We start from the raw sequence: 22,072 nt of genomic DNA, 5'->3' as shown, positions 1-22,072 counted from the left end.
CATCACTTTCTAAAACATTGATGGATGTTGGACAGTTATTTATTTATTTATTCATTCATTTTAAATGTATCCAAAATCGATGTAGAAGTACCAAAGATATTTTTTTCCTGTTCATTCTTCTACCTTATCAAAACCTGGCAACTCAATTACCCACAATGCGACTTAACCACTCTAAGTTTGGTCAGAAATCCAAGTGTGTTGTGCGAGTAGCTGCTAGCCTCGAGCAGAAATGAGGAGCAGCAACCAACACTGACTCAAGTGACATCACTTGAGGCAAAACTGTACGTCACACAGCTTCCTCTGCAGCTGTAATACACTTTATACAACTTTTTTCACATAGTGCTACCCAACACCAGCAGATGGACACTAAAGCATAAAACACTGGGGCTCTTTCTCTTAAGATTTTTAAGTGTAGTTCTACGACTTGCGACACATTGAAAGTGATTGCTGCTCTGTGCAGCAGCGGGGGTGTGGCTCCAGCAGCACTGAAGCTGTGCTCACACATGATGCTTATCATGTGATCTAATGGAGAAGCAGACATAAATAACATGGATCTTAGTATGGCGGAACTACTTGCAGCAAGAACCAATGAAAGCAGAATGTTAAACGAGTCTGGATGAGTGGGGAGATGCAATGAACACAATTTTCTGATCTTCAGCGAAAACTGAAGGTGAGATTTTTTAGTTTCTGTAAATAGTAGTCTGCTAGCTAATGTTAGCAACAAGGGCTTTAATGTTTACAGTAGCTTGGCTGCACCATCAGCTGCTTTGGTTGCATCGCTGATTGGTTGCTGTGGTCCGACTCTGAAAGTATGACACAACATGTCAAAGTCGTCCTGATTATAACATGTTTGATGTTATCGGAGTGGCCCTAATGAGTTTGTGAATAGTTCAGAAGGCTTAAGACTGGATCGGCAAACACTCCACATAACCATATAATTTATGCCTAGCAGCACGTTTTGAACGGGCTCTTCCTTAGTCCTAATCAAAATGTGACATATCTTCTGATATACAAACAAAATCTTAGTTTAGTTGAGGTAAATTAAAAACTCGTCATGCCCTTGGTATAAATTGAACTTGAACGGTCACATCAGTAACCCTGTATACTGGCAAAAACAAATAAGAAATTTAAAAGATCAAGCCAAGAAAAACAACAAAATAAGGATAACACCATGTAAATGTTGTGATTCATTGTTTTGATTACAAAGACTCAGATGTGTTTAAATCTAACAGATAACCCCACAGTTAACCTGTTAAACCCCATCAGACCCTTTTACAGACCTCTTCACTCAATAAAGCTTCTGTCGCCGGTCAACCTGAGAAGACCAGCACAAAACATATGTCCACCAGTGTATTTAGAGTTCATTAATGTCACAGTGACTGGTCAGGAAATGACCCTTATTGACCGGCCTGTCCATGCCTCATTACCATCAGAATGAAGGGAGCAGGAGGTCCAGGGTGCTGGAGACAACATGTGAGCCCATGATGCGCTGAAGGACCAGTTGAGCCTCTTCTACTCTCCAAGTCAAAATGACGCAGTGGATGGCTGTTGAAGACGTTTCTCCACTCATTCAGGGACCTTTGTCCATTTTAATAACTGGTGAGGAGCAACAGGCGTTTTAACCTGATGCTGCTTGAAAGCCCTCGTGGTCAGAGTCACATGAGCCAAATTGTTACACAGCTCTGGAGGCAGCATCAGGATTTAAGATAATTTAAATTAATCTAGCTCCCTACTCTGAGTTAATCTAAATACTAACTTTAAAAGATGTATTTTAAATTGTCAGCTGGATATCAACCAAAATAAATACTGTTAAATGCAAATACAGCTTCGTCTTTTTCCCTTTTGCCCTCAAACTCAAAATATGTTACCCTTATGTAAGCAAATTAAAATTGTGTTGTTTGTCAATAATTCATACAAATGCCCAAATCTGTAGATGTCCTCATGAGGTGAAAAGTTAAGAGACGTGTAGATTTTCAACAAATTGATAACAAAGACTCATGTTTATACTAATATCTAGATTTATCACTAAAGTGATCCGACTTCTCTCAGGACAGGATAGGAAGTGTCGATTGATCAGTTAAAAGGCTGAAACTTTACAGTATTTATCTCACCATATATCGCCCCCTTGTGGAGTAATAGTGGACTTGTGATTAAGAAGAAAGTAGATACAATTAGGTGATATTTGCCATAGCTTTCTTTTTTCTTTACTTTTTCTTTTCTTTTTCCTTTACTTTTTCTTTTCTTTCTTTTCTTTTTTCTTTACTTTTTCTTTTCTTTCTTTTCTTTTCTTCTTTTTTCTATCTTTTTCATTTCTTTTTCCTTTACATTTTCTTTTCTTTTTCTTCTCTTTTTTCTTTCTTTTTTCTTCACTTTTTCTTTTCTTTTCTTATTTTTTCTTTACTCTTTTCTTTTCTTTTGTACCTTCTACCTATTTCAGTGTTCACAGTGGAAATTACAGGTACTTATGCTTTAATTCACTATTTGACACATCAGGACCAGTCCTATGTTTACATACATTGTCCATGATATACATAATAGATTGTTAAGTTGTCAGTATTTCCATTGAGTTAATTAGTTTAATGTGCCTTTATCCATTTATTTAGGTTTTATATACACAATTCTGACATCCTGATTTTTGTCTTTTTCAGTCTTGTAATTATTTGATCATCAGTGCCTTTGTGTGTCTTGTAAATGATGTAAGCAACAAGAGTGTAAAGACAACAGTTTAACTTTATTGTTTACTTCCAGTTACATTTGATTTATTCAACACTGCAGCAACCAAATCACTGGAAATCTTGTCATCGTTACTGCAGTAACTCAAAACTTCCACCTCAAGGACATAAAAGTTATGCAACAAACATGTGGAATCATATGTACAAGACAGTTGACAATACATAATTTAAGAAATAAACTATACAACTCAGAAATTGTCACAAAGATCTTTGATTCTTGACTTAACAGCTCTTTTTTTTACAAACATAACTAAATAGATTTATTTCAATATACTTCTTCATTTATGAGAACTAAAATGGCAAACTTCATCAATGGCAATATTCAGCAATCAAAAGGCAGTGCATAATATAATTCAAAGCCTTCTATGGTAAAGACAAAAGAGTATTATGATGCTTTTTCAAACAAAATGTAGTTCTATGCATTATAAACATAAACAAAGTGTCTGTGACTTCTCATCACACTGCCTGGGTTCAGGACCTGACACGTTCCAGTCAATAAGCATCTGCAAATTATTAAGTAAGTTTCTTCCAAAATGAAAGAGAAAGTAAATGCAGTTGAATTCAGAGTAAATGTTACATTATTTTGTAATTATTATCTTATTCTTCCAATCATTGACACAGGTGCCAGAAAAATGTATCAGGCGTGAACAAGGCTGGCAGAACACACCCAAACATTTTTGAGGGTTGCTCCTTCATAAATTAATGTTGTTTCACAGCTGTATCAAGTTCAAAGTGATATCCAAGTGTGATCGTCCACTGTGAGGGTCTAACTTTGCTCCACGGAGAAGTTTGACTCAGATCTGTTGAACAAAGAGAAGAAATTGAATAAGAATAAGTGAGAAGGAGGAGAAAAATGAGGATGTGATGAAGTGTGGGCGAGCTTACATGTCCTGGTGTTTGTGGATCATGTGGTTGTTGTACTCCAAGACAGGCGGGATGGCCTCCTCATCCTCTGGAACCTGAAACGGACACATGCTGTCAGACAATTTCCTTTCCATTTAAAGGGCAAGTACACCATCTAGTGGTAGGAAAAGTGCACATACCTCCCAGTAAACTTCATCATCATAGCAGTTGTCATCAGCAGGGTCGCCCCAGATGGGGAACCTCAGGATAAAACCTTTGAAGACACACACAAAATAAATTTTAAAAAAAACATTAATCACTAGTTCTCAATTCAGTTTTAATATTTTTTTCTTGACATTATTGCAAGTTAAAAGCTATTTTGCTATTTCAAAGCATAGCATCTAATAATAATACAGCCTCCAGTTACAGTTGTGCGAAAAAGGATTTAAGAAATGTGTTTTCCTTCCATCCTTCTTGTAATAACAACAACTCTTACATTGTCAGTTTTCTCTAAAATACTGTTTGTGAAGTTCTTTAAAAGCGCTCCAGAAACATCATCTTCTTATGGAAAGATGAGTATTATAGTACTTTACGTACATTTATAGTGCTACACAACGCGTTTTTCAAACCCACCGACAATTGCTCCTCCAACAAGCCCAAACGCGATGGCCACACATGTACCAGCAGCCTGGAAGCCTCCCTGTGTTCCTACAGATCTGTTAGCAAACTCGCCTTCGAAGTCAAATGTGTTGATCAACCTGAGTGAGGAAAATAAGTTTTTAATCCAGAGTGTCATTTGAAACTTTGAGAGGCGCGGGGCAGAGATAAGAGGGCTCAGATGAAGACTGCGATGAGACAGGCGAGGTCAGGCTTTCTGAACTCACCCCTCTCTGCTGTAGACACTTTCATCGGCGGCTGCAGCAACAATGGCGCCAATGAAGCCGCCGAGCATCCCGGGCATGGCGTGCAGGTTGTGAACACCACATGTATCCTGGAGCTTTAAGTGTTTCTCCAAGAAAGGCTGAAATTGAGAAAAAAACATTCATCCATCATCAGAAGTCCAGTTGCCTACGATATGGCACTTAGAATTTTTTTGGCCATATTAAAGATAACTGCCGCTTAGAAAAATAAGAACTGGCCTTTAGAAACTCACCAAGTATAATTTGTAAGTTATTGTAGAAATTTAAATCCTCCTCATTTTGTTAAAATCCCAATTCTGATAAAGGAGCTATCTATAGTATTTTGCCCTTTTCAAAACCTCTTTTAAGCTCCTTTTTCTGAAATTATCGTGAAGAATCTCATTAGAAAATGCTTTCGACAAGCCTCGTCCAACATAATAACAGTTGACATGAGCTTCACAGTTATTTACAACTAACTTTTTTTGAGTTGTGTCACAACAACTTGCTCCGTGCCACTTAACTCTGAGAGCCGTCAGCGCTTGTTCTTGAACTGAGTCATCGCTTCTTATAATCCTGTAATTTTCCTGTAACATGACCAAGAACTGGTTTCTTTTTGATCCTCCTTTTCATTCAGCTTCCTTCGTGTTTGTTTTTTTAATTTCTCAAATTTTTTCTTTCAACTTTCTGTTGGGACAGAGCCAGGACACATTCCATGAGGCGCAGACTCACCGTCACAAACAGGTAGCCAAAGGTGGAGATGATGCCAGTGCAGAAACCCACGATAAGTGAGCCATAAGGGGTGATCATGAACTCTGCCGCCGTTCCCATGGCGACACCACCTGCCAGGGTGGCATTCTGGATGTGCACCTGTCAGGTAAAACGGCACATTAAGTCATAAGACACACATTGACGTTACACAGTGCTTGTAGATTTAAATCTTATAAATTCGTAGCCTTACCATGTCCAGCTTTCCTCTCTTCTGAGACATACTGGAGATTGCGACGGTGGTGAGAACAGAGGAGGCGAGGGCGAGGTAAGTGTTGATGGCCGCTCTGTGCTGTCCGTCGCCGTGGTCTGTGATGGCTGAGTTGAAACTGGGCCAGAACATCCACAGGAACAGAGTACCTGAGAGGTGAGGGAGGGACAATCAAACTGCAGTTAGATTAAGATGTTCACAATCAAGCAAACAGGTTTGACAACGATGACCGCGAAATATAAACCGTCTGTCACTCACCAATCATGGCGAACACATCCGAGTGGTAGACAGACCCATTGAGGCGCTTGCTTTGGTGTAGGTTCGGTCGGTAGAGGACCCAGGAGATGGCCAAACCATAGTACCCTCCGAAGGCGTGAATGACCATGGAACCACCAGCGTCTCTGCACTATAAACAGCATGATAAAAAGAGATTGTAAAGTTTGATGAAAAAATTCACCTCTTGGTCAGTAACTAAGTTTCCAGTGGGGGTGACTGGTGGTAGGTGAGACTCACATGAAGGAGGTCTAGGATGATGTACTCCTCAACTGCAAAGAGTGTGACGCCAAACAAGGTGACAACGAGCAGCTGGACGGGGCTTACTTTTCCCAGGAGGGCACCATAGGCGATCAGAGAGCCGGCACAGCAGAAGTCTGCGTTGATCAGACTGTGGAGGACGAGGAGGAGGGCGTGATTATGGTTTGAATGAGGAGCAACTTTGACTATAAACATTAATGAACAACGAAGCAAATCACTGAGAGGAGTCAAAGCGAGGCTGGATTACCAGTCCACGCATGAGTGCATGTCAGCTTTAGTTTTGGCATTCTGAATTAAATTACAAAGTGTTTCAGGGAAATGTCACCATTAAAGAAAAATACCAACGTAATGCCCTAATGATGAAGCAGACCCAGAAATTCTTTTTTTTTAATCCAAGCATTCTTCCAACATCTTCTCAAGTTATCACCGCAAAAGTGATTTTTTTTTTAGCTATAGCTGTCAAAGAAATTTTGTGGCGTAAAAAGTAAAACATCTTCCCCTGAAAATTCAAGTGGAAATCCCATCTACCTTAAAATTGAAGTTACGCACAAAGATGTTAATAATGGAACTTGAGTAAATGGAATCAGTTACATTCCATCACTACGTATGTGAAAGGAATGCAGTGGAGTGAAAAGTAAAACTGAAGTAAAGTACAACATTGGATTAGAGAACCGCTCTTCTCATCACTAACCCAAACAGCAACAAGTAATGTCAAACTACAATGTTACATGTGCTCTTTAACCCACAGGACCTGTAAACATACGCAAGTCATGTGTAGAAAGGGTGGATTTACATGGAAGGTCCCTGGAGGGGTCATAACCAAGAGCTACACGCGCTTTCAGCAAACAGACTTGATTGACTGCAGTCTTTGCAACGAGCGCATCACCTCAAGGTCTTCAAGAGACTGAAAAGCCGTTATCTGGTGACAGCTGTGACATTAGAACTACTTGAATACACGTGACCAAGTCGACGCTCTCCTGTCCAAAAAAAGGCATTCGTCTGTCGATCTACTGTCAGGTTAAAGTATGTAGTTACATAACACACCCACGCACGAAACACCTGCACCTCTCCAGGTTACTGAATCACTGATGGCGCACAGAAATCAGACTAAGAGGCTTGCCTCTCTACTCCGATGGTGATTTTGCCAGTCTCCGGGTTGAGGGCGTGGAACCAGCCCTGCATGAGAAGAGCCCACTGCAGGCCGAAGGCGGCGATCAGGAAGTTGAATCCCACACCACCGAAGCTGTAGCGTTTCAGGAAGGTCATGAGGAAACCAAATCCAACAAAGATCATGACATGGACGTCCTGGAAGCCTGGAGAGAGGGAAATACTCAGTGGATGAGTGTTGAGCTGCAAAGCAATGATCTACACTTGAAGAATTATGAATACAATATTGTAAAATGTACCAGCCTGTTAAACTCTACTTTACATATAGCTTCTTATTAATTATTAATTTGTCATTTATATTGAGCTTTATTAGTTACATTTTTTGTTCAGTAGCTTTTAGATGTTAGCCAGCACTTCATGTTCAGCTTACATAATAAGAAAAGTGTTGTTTTGCATTGTGCGATGCTGCTATAGTTTGTTGAATTGCCTTTGCACAGTCATAATCTAGATTCTAGTTGAAAAACAGCTCATTAGATTGTAATTAATGCAGAAACTGGAGGGAAGATGGGCTAAAGTGACCACAATCTGCTTCTAAATTGTTGCATCTGTAAGAGATACATTGAGTTTGTTGAAAACTGTTTTTGAAAAGAAAAAACATGAACATAAAAATTCATTAAAGTCATCCTTTAAATACCAGGCTGGCACATCACTGACACAGGATCATCACTTACTGGGATATCTGAAGTAGAAGTCATTTTCGATGTCGCTGGTGATGTTGTTTTCCCTTCTGAACTCTACCCAGTGTGCGTCCGACTCCTCATCATACCGGATGAAAACTCCAAACAGAATGATCATAGCAATCTGCCAGACGAAGCAGACGGCCGGCAGACTCACACGAATATTGGTGTTCTTTGAGTGGCAGAAAACATTGGTCAGACAATCGACGCAGTTCCCCATGGTGATGCCTCTGTGCAGCTGATCACTCCTCAGTTAGGCCCCTCGCTCTGCTGTGAGTCCCAGCAGCTCCTCAGCAGGTCTTTATATACACACTGACCTGTGGAGGGCTGTGTTTAAGTTCTCCACTTACACACAGAGGTTGGACAAGCCTCACCTGGAGGCAGGTAAACCACTCCTTCACACTGCTCGCCTCTGCTACACCCCTCCCAGAACCAACACGAGACAATCGCTGCATGAACATGTGATCGAAGTACAGACATTTTATTCAGTGACTAAACTTTATCTGGCATCATCTTCTGATGTTGTAACTTCCCGCATTGTTAAAAAATGTTCTCGTTACCCAGGTGGTCAGCACACTCAGAAAACACAGTGACAGACGCAGGTGAGAATGGTGTAACGGTAAAGATGTTCAACACCTGCGACACTAGTTATAATCAGTTGGTCCTGTGTTTGCAAATGTTTTTTCATTGTCAGTGTCATCAGGTGCTCTTGAAAGTATTAAACTTGTCCTGGGTGAACACACCTGTCCCTCAGGCTTAAGTGTCATCAGAGTTGCATGATGAATTCAGGTGCGCACACCTTTAACCTGAGGACGCAGTATTTATTCCCAGGAATCACAGAACGGTTCCTTGGGTCATTTCATTTTATATTTAATATTTTTTTTTTCTTTATCACAACCTTAAACGGAGGGTATACGGAGCATGAATGTTTTAACCACTGACTGAATAACTACCAAAACGTCTCTGCTCATCTCAGAAACTAAATCAAGCTGAAATAAGGTGTGTAGTGTTGAGAACATAACTTGTTCATGTTTCTCCATTTTCAAATCATTCGGCTCAGTAAACTTTATGTTTTTATGTAGTCAAATTTGAATGTCAAAAAAAAAGTCTTTTTTTTTTTTTTTTTATTGTATTGACATAAAAATAAAAATAAAACACTTCTAGCTTTGAAGACACTCCAAGAATTGACCTTACAATAATCAGAAATACCAGTATAGGCACTGGTGGATTATTTCTACTGCACAATGAACTCTGTGTTGGGACAGACTAACTACTGGAACCTTTAGTAAGACTTGAGTGTAAAGTGTCTCTCCAGGTAGGGATGCTTTTGTTACAGTACCCCTCTTCTTCCTGTCTTTCTCTGCAGTCTCCACCGACCTGCTCATCAGGAGTATTTCGGACTTCCGTATCTCGCTCAGGGATACCTGGACATGCAGCCGGTGGAGCAGGGGAATCAAGTCGCGACCGGTCAGAAAAATCCAGTTGTTTACGGCCCCTCCCCCCCTCGTCCCCCCAATCCCTCACCCTCCCCAGCACCCATCGGCCTCGTTCAACAAAGAGGATGGCTTTAAATCATCACATGCCCGCTGGTTATTATTGTCCTCCTCCAACCAGTCATGTGTACTGCGCCGTGCTCTTTTCAATCTTGATGCTTATCTGACAAAGGAAATTCCAGTTTAAGGATCCATCATATGTCAGGGCTCCACTGTATCTCTGCGACACCAAGCGCATTCCAGATTATATCTGTTTTCCTCCATATTTGACTTCTCCAACACGTTATGCAACAAAGTAAGTATCGCTGACAGAGTTCTCTACAGGATGCGCTCATGTTTTAATCGATCATGTACGCTCACCCGACTTTATCAGACAGATTTAGTGTCATTGTAATTCTTCGCGTATTTTCAAATCTCACCTGCAATGTATCACTGCAGCTTTTTTAAGAACGATGAAGCAATTAACATGCTGCATGACTTTTACAGGTTAGCCGCGAAACATTCAGCGCTCACACTCTAAAGGATAAATGTAATTACGCATCAAAAGTTCTAGTAAAAGAAGATTATATAGTTATTGTACAGAATCTGATTGGCGATGAAATAAATTATTTTAAAAATACACTCGCTGGTTCTAACTAGTAACTGAATCCATACAAAAAAAATATTTGGGAGTACTCCACTATAGTACTCGTAATATAGTGGAGTTATAGCATAATGTAGCAGAAAATTGTAATTGCAATTACCTCAAAATTATACTTAGGTACTGTTCTTGAGTAAATATACTATGTTTTTACAGCTTTCCCGGATGTTTGCGCTGTATTATGTTGAACTGGAAGGTCTTGTTGTGTATTTTGATTTAAGGCCATTTGAACCTGCAGATTCACTCGTGTTAAATCGACCAGAAAAGAAACCAGGACATCAGTCATGGGGAAACAAAATCCAAGACAGTGAGTGAGAGTAATGTATCGAGTAAAGGTAGTGAGCAAATGTAACTTGTACTGAACAACTCTGGCTACAAATGTGAGATAAGAGAAAATCCTAAAATGTGTGTAACAGTAGCACAAGCAGAAATAAGTCATGCATTCATTTCTAGAAAGTGTTTCAAATAGAGCACAATGTCTAGGTGAAGGAATTGTTCCTATACTTGAACTCTCTGTTACATAACTCTACCTGACTGATTGCTGTTGGCAGGTATGTTTGTCCACAGAAGTAGTTTTGACTGTCTGTGGGCAGATTTTGTTGCCACGATAACCTCACGACCGTGCAAGATGCAGTTATGAAATTTCACAGTTGTGTAATGAGATCAAAGTCGATGCCAAGTTCCAGTCCAGTCCTGGCCTGAGCCAAAGCTCCCGTGCTGGTGGTGTAAGCACCTTCACCTCCCTGGTGCTCCACAGCACTAGCTCCATTTCTACCAGAGCAAATGAGCTTAATTGTAGCTACGGTTGGCAGCTAACTCTGGTGTTGCTGCCTTTTTCCTCTGATTATGAATTTGTGGCCAATTCTTACATATTGCACTTCTAAATAACTATGATATAAATCTCTGTTTATGCTTTATTCCTGTAGGGGAAGAAAATCATCAATATTTAATTTTCCCAATCTTGAGAATGGCGGGCAGAGTGATGCTTGGGAGTCAGTGGGGATCCTAATACCAGTAAGCATCGTAAAAATGCTATCCAGTAAGTGTCAGCTTGTGGCCCCGGACCCTGCCATTATGTACTTTCTAGTTACCGCCCACCAAAGGAGAAAGTTTATAGACCAGTAAAGTCAATTCTTTGTGAAACAGAATGCAAAACTGATGAATAATATCATGAACAGCGACGGTACAAAAGAAAAAGTGTTTTCAACAGTTAAAAGACACAAACAGGAAGCAGGGTGGCAGGGGGAAGAATGTCACATGGACATATTTAAAGCCTCGTCACAGGAAGAATTCACCCTGCTGCAATACCCCTGAGCAAGAAGAGGTTCTGCCTGTGGGGGAATGCTTTAATAAACAGAGATCATAAATCTACACCGCAGAAAGATGAACAGGAAGTGATTGTGCGGTTTTATCTACATATGAACTTGAATAAAAGAAGAAACAATTGCACAACAGTTGACGCAAATGGTTGCATATGGATGCCAAATGATACAATGACGACTTTAAAATGTTTCAGAGAAGTTGGACATGTGACAGGGGGACAGTATAGAGGTTTTAGATCTTATCTTCTGAAAGCATTTCAGAGATGTTCTTTGTCACATGGTGTGTTATGCTCAACCTCGAGAGGCCAGGAATGATGCCACTGGAGATATTATGAGCTCCTGTCAATCTACACGTAAGTGAGACACAGATCAGTGCACTGCAGCTATTCAAACAACAAAAGCTTTTCTTAGTTTTTTTTTATTTCCCCCCCTCCTCTTTGCTTGAACTCTGAGTACTGTTAGCATGGCACACCGTCTGCACTCACAGACATAAAAACCACAGGACTTCATGAAGAAGTACTGAACCAGCACAAATAAAGAAGATTCGGTAGAAACATTCTTTATACTCATCTTCTGTGTTTACTTTTCTCACACCACCTGCACAATTTTAATCCCTCAAACATCCACAAACACGCCAGCTGTTGACCACTTCTGTCAGCGTGTGGGAACTTTCTATGAGTCTAAGTGAAAAGGCATCGCATAATTGCTTCCTTCTTACATGACTGAAAGCGTGTTTTTGTTGGATTCAATATGAGTATCAGTTACTGCATAATGTCTTCTAATGTCCTCTATTGTGTACTGAAGATGAATCAAAGGCAAGCCCAGCATATAAAAATGATCCCTACAGACTCTGTTTTCGTGACACCTGGTCTTGATTAAAGGAAATAAAACGTCAATCAAATGTCGTGCAGGTTGATATGATCCGGCTGCAGCAGCCTGAGGGGTGTGAGTAAGCAGAAAAGAACTCATCAGGTACGCACACAGTCAGATGCCACAGAGATATGGGAGCGTCAGGCGGCCGACCGGCTTGTGGTGAGAGCTGCAGCGTGTTCTGAAGAAGATCTAAAGCACAGATAACCCGCTCAGCCTCGAACACAATCTTTGTGTCTCACATGGTCCTTAGTTCATGCACATGCACACTGATCTGGAGGTGTCACAGGTCCTCATGGGCCTCAGTCAGAAACACAGGTGGCTGAACAGTAAACACTGTGTGACTACATGAGTGATGTTACACCCATTTTCACCCTTTATTCACGGGCGTTTACAACTTGCAATTTCATTTGATTTTTTAAGAATCAGAATCAGTAATCCTTTAATGTTTTATGGGGAGCAATTGTGAATTTTCTGCACGTTCTTGTTCGTTTGTTGGCTGGTTGGTTTTAGTACATTAAAAATATAATTCAAACCAAATGATTTCCTCCATTCAATTTTATTTTATTTTGAAAACAGAATGGGAGTTCACATTAGTTTGGAGGATGATGTTTTCACTGTTACGTTGAAAGGAAAATCATTATATGGGGACATGTACTTTAGCCATGATATTTCCACTCCCTATACACTCATAAGATCATGATTTACTGGGTTGTGTGACTTATTATATTTTAATGCACCGCATGTGAGAACTAATATCGCAGATCTTTTAATCCATTGCATCCAGTTTTCTTTAATTCAGATTTAAGTGGTGACAATTTTGCTTTCATGTTCTTTATCAAACTCTCTCAGGTTTTTACTGAAACCAGCCACTCTGTCTTGTGCATTATTTTACAAACATTTCCCCCAAAATTGGGCCAGACATGTTTTGTATTTTGGAAAACTGTGGGATCACCACCTGACTTTAAATATTTGTTTGAGCACTGATCGGCTGTACAGCACAAGTTTGCTAGGACAGTCAGATTAAAGAGATGAATGCTACCTGAGGTGATGGTAAATGAAAGGGAGAAAGTTTTCAAATCAAAGCAACAATTAAATGAACAATGAAAATGTTGAAGCAACAGAAAAATTGATGAATTGTGAAATAGAATATGAAATGCAGACAAACTATATTAAACAAGAAAAAAGTACTTTGATAACAAATTTGCCATTTTATTTTACAATTAAATTGTTAATTTGTATTTTTAAAACACAATAAGGTAGCAGTAATCATTTTTTATTCAATTTTCAAAAATAAAAATTGTACATGCAAATGTTATACATCTTTTTAATACGGTAATTAATCAATAAATGATCGCAAAGGATCTTTCACAGTATGGTGTGTTCCCTTTGTGGGCTCTGATCAGAGGCATATTGTTTTTTGTGTTTTGAGGATGTGTGTGAAATAAATGTACAATACATGAGACTGAAAACAGACTAAAGCATGTGCTCATGCGTCACATCTTTGAGATTTTACTAAAGTTTCTATAATTTCTGATCGAATAATTTCATTAGACAATTGATTTCAAGAGCAGAAATTAGGAAGCATTTTGGAGGAAAGCTAGGGAGCTTTTTCATTTTCAAAATGTTCCACTAATGCTTAACTTTTCTGATTAATTTAAAAATGACTGTCTCTAAGATTTGTGAATACACTGACTTTATATCAGAATAATGAAAGCACAAATGTTACTGGAAATGTTATAATTTGTATATTTTTAAATACAGTGCATTGAATGAGACAAAGACAGGACCAGCTTTGTATGAAATGTGTCACGGTCTGTAAAACGCACTGAGAAAGCTGTTTCATACACATTGTTAACTTTACATTTGCATAGTAACTCGGAATTGGAAGAACTGGAAAAGTAGGAAAGGCTGTAATTAGCATAAATGAGATTTGAAAATTGAATAAAGCTCATAATGAAGGCAATATGTGGAGCATTATTGGAGGTTATATATATATATGTGTGTATATATATATATATATATATATATATATATATATATATATATATATATATATATATATATATACACCTATAGTGTTATTTATCCATCTAAAATGTTTGGATGTGAGTTGCAAAGTTTTTGAGAAGGCCCGGAAATGTCAGACTTCCCTCGAGGAAACTCGGTGTGTGGTGCCAAAACATACATTCGAATAACTCAACAGTAACGTCTGTGTCCAGAAGTCCTGAAGCGGTTACTCAAGATAATCCACAGACCATGTTGTGAGCAATTTTATGTCATCATTTCTGTGTCAGACTATGACTCGTCATTTTAATCCATATTGTCATATTCAGTTGCTGCCACCTGTATCTTGTGTGTGTCACTTTGCATCAGTATTAATAAATAGATAGACTATTTTTTTTTGTATGTAACATAAGGTAGGGTTTGGGTTAGGGAAGTTCCAGCACTTCATCATCCATTAAAATACAATTCTGGTAAATGACGAATGAGTGGACGAGGGTGAATAAAATATCAGAGTTTTTTTTTTTAAGATAAATCGTGATCCGCAGTTACATGATTTCTGTCTCCATGGGATTAAAAATGAGGCACTGCTCTTTATAAGGATTAACTCAGAGTTTGTTGAACCTGCTCTCTGAAATAGACCCCTGATGCAGCACGGCCACAGCCGACCTAGACAATGACATTTGTCAAGAGGCATCTGCACGAACTCAAGGTCCCAAGGTTTCATAATTGAATTGTAATGATGTAGTTCACTTCACCTGTCAGTGGTTTTAATGTTGAAGCACATCGTGTATACAAATTTACAACATTTAGATATAAAACATGTATTCCATTACAAACAAAGAAATGTTTTAAAAGGAAATAAGGGAAAATGCCACAATACATAATTTGCATTTACAACACTTTTACATTCATATGTGAATACAGATGAACACACAAGTCTGTGTAGTACTAATACTTTAAGTTAGATGTAGATTACTGAAGTCAGATCATGTACAGGGTGGAAATGTTTGTACCCGTATCCTTCTGTTGGTTGGTTGGTTTGTCTGCAGGATTACACTAAAACTACTGCACAGTTTTTCTTGGTACTTGGATGGAGGATGGGTGTCGTCCCAGAACAGACCTCATTAACTTTAAGGCAGAATCCCGTAAGTTTTTTCTCACTTTCTTTAACATTGCAAGACATGCGTTTCTCATCATTTTCATCTGTTTTTTAGGGATTAATGTATGGATCTTGATGGAAAAAAAAAATGGACCTATATAGGGGGTTGGTATCTATGAGTGAGTACAATTTGATGCAGATCCTAATCATGGCTGAGCATTTACGGCTGGTTTAAAATGTAGGGACATAAAAGGGCTGCCGAGTCAGGTATTGGATTAAGCTTGATTCAATTAAAGGGTATCGTCATTATTTTTATTCATTATCATCTTTATTTTATGAACCATGCAACAGCAAAAGACACAGTTTTCTATCACTGTCTGCATTACTGGACAATAAAGTTGTTTGAATGTTGAGTCTTGAATCCTTGTAGATTGAGGAGTTCCTGTGAGATCATGTGACTCAAGCTTAATGGGGTCATAAACTTTTGTTAAGTCAGATGTCATGACCTCAGACTTCACCTCAGAGACTCCCTCCCCTCCCCCCCCTAAAAAAAATGGTAGGTATCTTTGATAAATAGCAGTTACAATCCTCAGATGAGGGCTTGACAACTGTTTCTATATTTCTTTTTTCTCTATCAACGGTGATATGTCGTGGTTTCTCTCTTGTGACAAATGTACTTTGGACAAAAGCTCCCTAAAATGCCCTAAATGTAAATGTAAATGTAAATGTACAACATAAGTGGTTAAAATTCAACCAGTGTTCTACGGAAAGTCCAATAGGTGAATAAGTTTATTTAAAAAAAAACAGAAAATTACAAAGAGAGGTGGCAACACTGTGCAGTCCAGGGCAAATTGGTCAAGCTGTCAAACCAATTTAAGAACCAAGTAAATGTGGCTTTTTTTGTTAACCTGAGGAGAACTATCTGCTGTTTATGCAATGTGTCAGATGTTTTGTCACCTTGGAGCCAAACACGACAAGCAGCCTCAACATCATGGGACGCTCAGGTGACAAAGCTACAAAACATGCTCAACCGGTGAGGTGGTTTCAATTACAATACCGATGAACCATCGAGAAGCTACAAAAAACACATGACCATCAATCTTCAGCAAACAAGTGACAGGCACCACACCCTCTAAGCTTCAGGTCTTTCTCATCTTCCAAAAAGAGGTTGAGTCCATATTCAGGCCTCACCGGGTGCGTGTGACAGTAATGTAAAATATAAGTAAGGAGTCATTGTGCCGACTAAAATGTACTTTATCTACCTCACTGGCTGACACTGATCAGTCCATTGACGATTGTTAAACATGTACAACACTTATTTTTTGTTGTCTGTTGTCAAAAGAAACCCTCATTGAGTAAACTTTAAACAGAAATTGAACAACAGTGTTTTAAAGCTCAGTAACTCATTTTCATTCTTCAAATTGTTGCAAGCATTGAATCCTGCGGCAGGTAACAATGCCGTATCACTGAAATATGAAAAGGATTATCCATGCTAACGATCCTAATCCATTTTAAATAAGGCTCAAGAGAAAAAACAAAAACAACATAATTTCAAGATCAATTACCATAAATCCTGAGGGTACACTATAACTCCTAGCCAAGGAGAGTGAGAGTCAGGAAACAATGTCTGCAGCAGCGTATGCACAGAGATGTGTATCAATTCAATGTAACCTCTCCATGACATTACACACCCACGCTGCTGTCATGATTAGACATGTCAGTGTCACTGAACAATGTCACACACCTCGTCTCAACAATAGCACAGGTGAGGTGCAGACGATTTGATGTTTTACTTTTTTCTTTTCCTTTTTTGTCGCAGCCTGGAAAAATAAGAGAAAACATTGTTTTTGTTGAATAACCAAATAATACTTAGCATTTACTTAGTAATACTAAGTAATAATAATAATAATAATAATAATAATAATAATAATAATAATACTTTAGCACTTAGCACACTAAGCATTTCATGTACTATCTTTAGTCCAGCCATAGTCCGTTCCTTTTGTTGTAATAGTACTTCTGACCACCGTCCATCTGCCAGGTGAAAAGCTCACCAGGTCTGTATCCACTGTGCACCTCAGACTGTGACCACACTGTACCAGACTGATCTATGTAAAAACATTGCTCATCCACACAAATGTTAAGACAAAGCAAAGATCTTCGTCTAGATTGAAACATCTTAACAATAGGCAAACGGGTAAATACCCTCTACTTGCTCTTTAGATCACCAAAAAACAAAACTGTGCATCACACTCAACATTCGGTAAGGAGTAGGACAGAAAGCCTGGTCGCTCAATGTGAGCTGGCAACATGACAGCTTCCTGGAACCTAAAGTGAAAACAAACCCACTGCAGCCACTGTCAGTACACTGTCACAAACCCTGCCTCCTTCCAATAGCAGATGGGACATGAAGAACTGAAGGAGATGTAAAATTATTCCTTAAGATGATTTCTGTTTTAAAAGGTAGCGCTTATCACACTGATTTAATGTTTAAGTATTCATTTTTATGGTAAGTTTGGTTTAAGTTTTTTTTTGTTTTGATAATATGAAAAGAGATGTAAAGTCATGATTGACAGCTGAGCCCACTGACTCTGGTGGGTGTATGGATGGGAGCTCAATACCTTGTCTCTGCTGCCTGATTGCTACTGAACATACTCTGGCTCACACCTGTAAAATTTGGCAGCCTGTATCCAGCTGAACTATTACAACAGCTGAACCCTTCCACTGTGGAGTAGAGGACACCATCGTCTTCCTGCTGCACAGAGCTTATACTCATCTGGCAGAGGCAGGCAGCACTGTGAGAGTCATGTTTTTTTTACTTTTCCAGTGCATTTAACACTCAACGAGCTGCCCTGCTCAGCAATGAGCTTCTGGACCTGCAGGTGGATCCTCCACTAGTGACCAGGATTACCAATGATGTGTGTGACACCATCGTAAGCAGAACGGGGAAACCTCTGGAAACAGTTCTGTCTCCCTTCCTGTTCACACTCCACACCTCAGACTTCAGATACTGCTCACAGTCCTGCCACCTGCAGAAGTGGAGACTGAGGAGTTGGTGCTGGTGCCTCTCAACCAGTGTTGGGGCTCGTTACTCAAAAAAGTAATGTATTACAAATTACTCTTAAAAATAGTAATGCCTTACATTACATGATTACTCCCTGAAGAAAGTAATTGGTTACATTACTAGTTACATTACTCGTTACATTCATGTTACTCCACGGTTCCTTAGCAACAAGGTTTGTGTGTGCGTGCTGTCTCTGTAGGTGCTTCGTTAAGTTTGAGGTAGTGTTAGCAGCGGTGGAGAGAAGTTTCCAACACAGGCAAAGTGTGCACCTTACAGTCAAGTTATTTTCCTTACGTTCAACAAATTCAAAGTAATGTTTGTATCTCCAACCGTCAAAAGTGGCTTTACGTTGCTGGGGGTCTTCAGGCAAGTTGCATGCAGCAGCATGTTCTGCTCATGTTGTTGACGCTGCCATTGTCATCCCATCTCCCCTTGCGGGCGGCGACTAACCAATCGGTGATGGTGAAAGATACCTCGTGCCAAACCCCAACCAATCACTGTTCCATTATTGATAAGCTTTGTGACTCCGATCACGGTTGGAGATGGTCCGTCTTCCAGTGAAAACTAGCAGCTTTTAATCATCACAGGAATGGCAGGAAGCGTCTCCAGTTGTCTGTAAAAAACATCCAGGGGTGACTCGAACTGCTCGCTGCTGTTTGTCAGCATTGTTGACTTGTAACAATAGGCTGTCAGATGTCAGACTTAAAGGTATGCTAATAATATGTGTTGCATTATGCTAGATTAATTATCATTATGCATATTAATCTGAGTTTTGTTCGCATTCAGTTCACTTAACATTAGCTAACCCTAATGCTACAGTTAACACTTTAAAATGTAATGGATGTAATGACTTTTGAAACTGCTGAGACCTTCTCTTATATGGGCATTTGTCCTTTTTGCACACTTGATGAACAACTGACAGAGGATAAATCATCTGTGATTCCCATTCCCTAACAGCTATTCAACTTTTAGCATTTCAATTGTTAGTTTGCATACAGTCAGGATGATGACATGCAAACATTATCAGTGATACTGCAGCAGTCGAGATATTCCCCACAGACGCCTCCACTTCTCTCTCTCCAGAGTTATTCAGCTCCTAGATGAAAAATATTTATGTTTAAAGCAAAATGTTTTCAGTTCAAGGCCAAAGTAATAACAGGTATGTCAGTCACATAAAAATATCATCACCACGTTTCCCACGTCACTATAATTTACAAAAGCACATAAATGTCAGCAGGCCCGACCAGCCTGTGTGTGCGCTGTGAACGGTCTATTGTGTGAGAAATATGTTGTACAAAACAAGAACACTGTTTGAGACTCTGTGAACACACGCCCTCCACTGCTGGAGACTTGAGGCAAAAGATAAACTATAATAACTATAATCTATAATCATCTGTCAAAGAATATACCGCATGTTTTTGCTTTAAATTACAGACACACACAGATCGTTGTGTCATGTCAGAAAATCCGCGGTCTTTAACACAACGTTCAACTTTAGTGTACTCAACTGAAATAACTTACTGTACATGTTACAGGGTGGAGCTAGAGGGAGGAGGTTTTGGTGCAGATCTAGGATTTTTTTCTCACTTCCTTTAAAATTGCAAGATATGGGCACTTGTCATAATTTCTGTTAATTCCTGTGGCGAGTATCTATGACTGAGTACAATTTGATGTGGATCCTATATCTGGTGATCTTAAATGTGGGTTAAGCATGGTTAATGGCTGCTTTGAAAGGGAAACTGAGTTTGATACTGGTTTGTTGGATTATTGGATTGATTATCAAGAAATCTTCTGCACATTGCATATTTACACAAATATTGCACAGGCATATGGACATTATCCATATCCGGTATATAGCATTTGTATCTGTTCTACTGAATCTATTTATATGAGATGTCTTGTATTCTATTTAATTTTTCTTTGTTAGCTCCTACCTAATGCTGCTACTTTTTGTATTGTTTGCACACTGTTTGCTACCTTTTGCTGGTGTCCCACATTCTTTTGTCTCGTTTGTTGGCTGGATTTAGCTGAATGAGACTGTTTTGCTTTAGAGGAGGTATGCACTCTACGTTTCCACGTGTGTTTAAACATTTTAACGATTTTTGAAAGAATTTGCCTTGAGTGTTTGGCACATTTTCTTTTTGATGAAAGAAGGTTGTCAAGGTCAGATGTCAGTGTTCAGGGTGAGAGGTTCTGACTTTGTCAAAGCTTTGTCACTGGCTACCTGTCACTCAGGTAGGCCAAATAGTAACCAGATAGACTGCTGCCTTCTGCTCACTAAACTATTTGTTGTGGCCAATGGTGGGTTTAAGGCACTAGAAAACATGTTACAATAATATATTACCTTAAGTGGTAACAGGTTTTCTGTAAATACACTGAAAGGGCTTGCTAACTGAGCAAACTTGCCGGTCTTAGACATCTCACATACACTCATAAGAGAGGCAAGACTGGACCAAGCAGTTAAATGTCATCAGCGGTGGAAAAAGTTGTGAAAATTGTTACTCAAGTATGAGTACAGTTACATTACTGAAATGTTACTCAATTGCAAGTTAAACTACTGGTGTTAAAATAGTACTTAATTATACTTAAAGTACAAAGTAGACTTCTCAAATGCTACTCAAAGTATTAGTTTAACTACTGTTGTTTAATACATTGTCAAAGGGGTTTCTGTTTCTCTAAATCTTCAGTCTGAGTTACTCCCAGCTCCTGCTCACTGCTCACCTCTACAATCCTGAACCTGCTGCAGAGTCTCGTTCTGTACTGTAAGTGTTGCGTTGTAATCTTGCTAATAGCTGTGTGGTCAGCTCTCTGTTACCATGGAACACTCAGCAGATCAATTAATCAGTCAGTCAATCAAAACCAATAAGCACCCAAAATAACGTTATGTGGACACAGGCTCTTATTAAAGTGCAATGAAAACCAGTGGACTACTTGTCAAAATCTGGTGCCAACATCACCCATGATGCATCTTGACTGAGTGACCTCACAGGGAGGCAAATGATCAGAGTACATGCAGCTTCCTCTGAAGCCAAAGACTTTATACTACCTCCTTTCACCCAGTACAGTGCAGCAGTACCTCCCAAGACCTGTCATGTTTTTGTTTACTTTTCCAGTGCAGTTAACACCCTACGAGCTGCCCTGCTCAGCAATGAGCTTCTGGACCTGCAGGTGGATCCTCCACTAGTGACCTGGATTACCAACGATGTGTGTGACACAAGTCGCATACAGCAGCATGTTCTGCTTGTGTTGTTGACGCTGCCATTGTCATCCCATCTCCCCTTGCGGGTGGCGACTAACCAATCGGTGATGGTGAAAGATACCTCGTGCCAAACCCCAACCAATCATTGTTCCATTATTGACGGCCCCCGCCCTCCCCCCAGCCCGTTGTGTGTGATGCGTGCGACTAGCAATGTAACGTATGGAACAAGCTTGGCGAAGTGTAATGTGATTACTACATTCAGAACAGTAATGCCTTACACTACTCGTTACTGAAAAAAGTAATGTGATTACAGTAACTTTGTAACGCTCTCAACCCACTGCATGCCACCCTGGAGTCATATCAGAGCACCTTCAGCTGTTAGAGGCCACACACAAAGTGAGTTTGTCAGGATCTTGGCATAACTGTAACTCTAGCTAACCTGTGAGGGTAACGTCAGCCATCCACTGGCTTGTGACGTGTCAAAAAGAGCTACTGAGCTAACACATGACACAACACATTTAAAACACAAAATGTTGCAAAAGCAACCCGA

At 39.6% G+C, this 22,072-nt stretch overlaps 1 protein-coding gene across 1 annotated transcript; it reads right to left on the bottom strand.

The window, feature by feature from the left end:
- Nucleotides 1-2,712: 2,712 nt before the first annotated feature.
- On the bottom strand, nucleotides 2,713-8,127 carry rhcga (Rh family, C glycoprotein a). The gene is made up of 11 exons (XM_030415532.1): nucleotides 7,823-8,127; nucleotides 7,105-7,297; nucleotides 5,964-6,114; nucleotides 5,709-5,856; nucleotides 5,433-5,599; nucleotides 5,204-5,341; nucleotides 4,460-4,596; nucleotides 4,209-4,333; nucleotides 3,776-3,849; nucleotides 3,618-3,691; nucleotides 2,713-3,532 (listed from the first exon to the last, which is right to left on the bottom strand). Exons 1-11 carry the CDS (start codon nucleotides 8,046-8,048, stop codon nucleotides 3,499-3,501), a joined length of 1,467 nt encoding a protein of 488 aa, XP_030271392.1. The 5' UTR covers nucleotides 8,049-8,127; the 3' UTR covers nucleotides 2,713-3,498.
- Nucleotides 8,128-22,072: the final 13,945 nt, after the last annotated feature.

This window comes from Sparus aurata, chromosome 4 (genome assembly GCF_900880675.1).
Source record: "Sparus aurata chromosome 4, fSpaAur1.1, whole genome shotgun sequence".
NCBI classification, from domain to species: Eukaryota; Metazoa; Chordata; class Actinopteri; order Spariformes; family Sparidae; genus Sparus; species Sparus aurata.
This window is presented reverse-complemented; position numbering and strand designations above follow the sequence as displayed.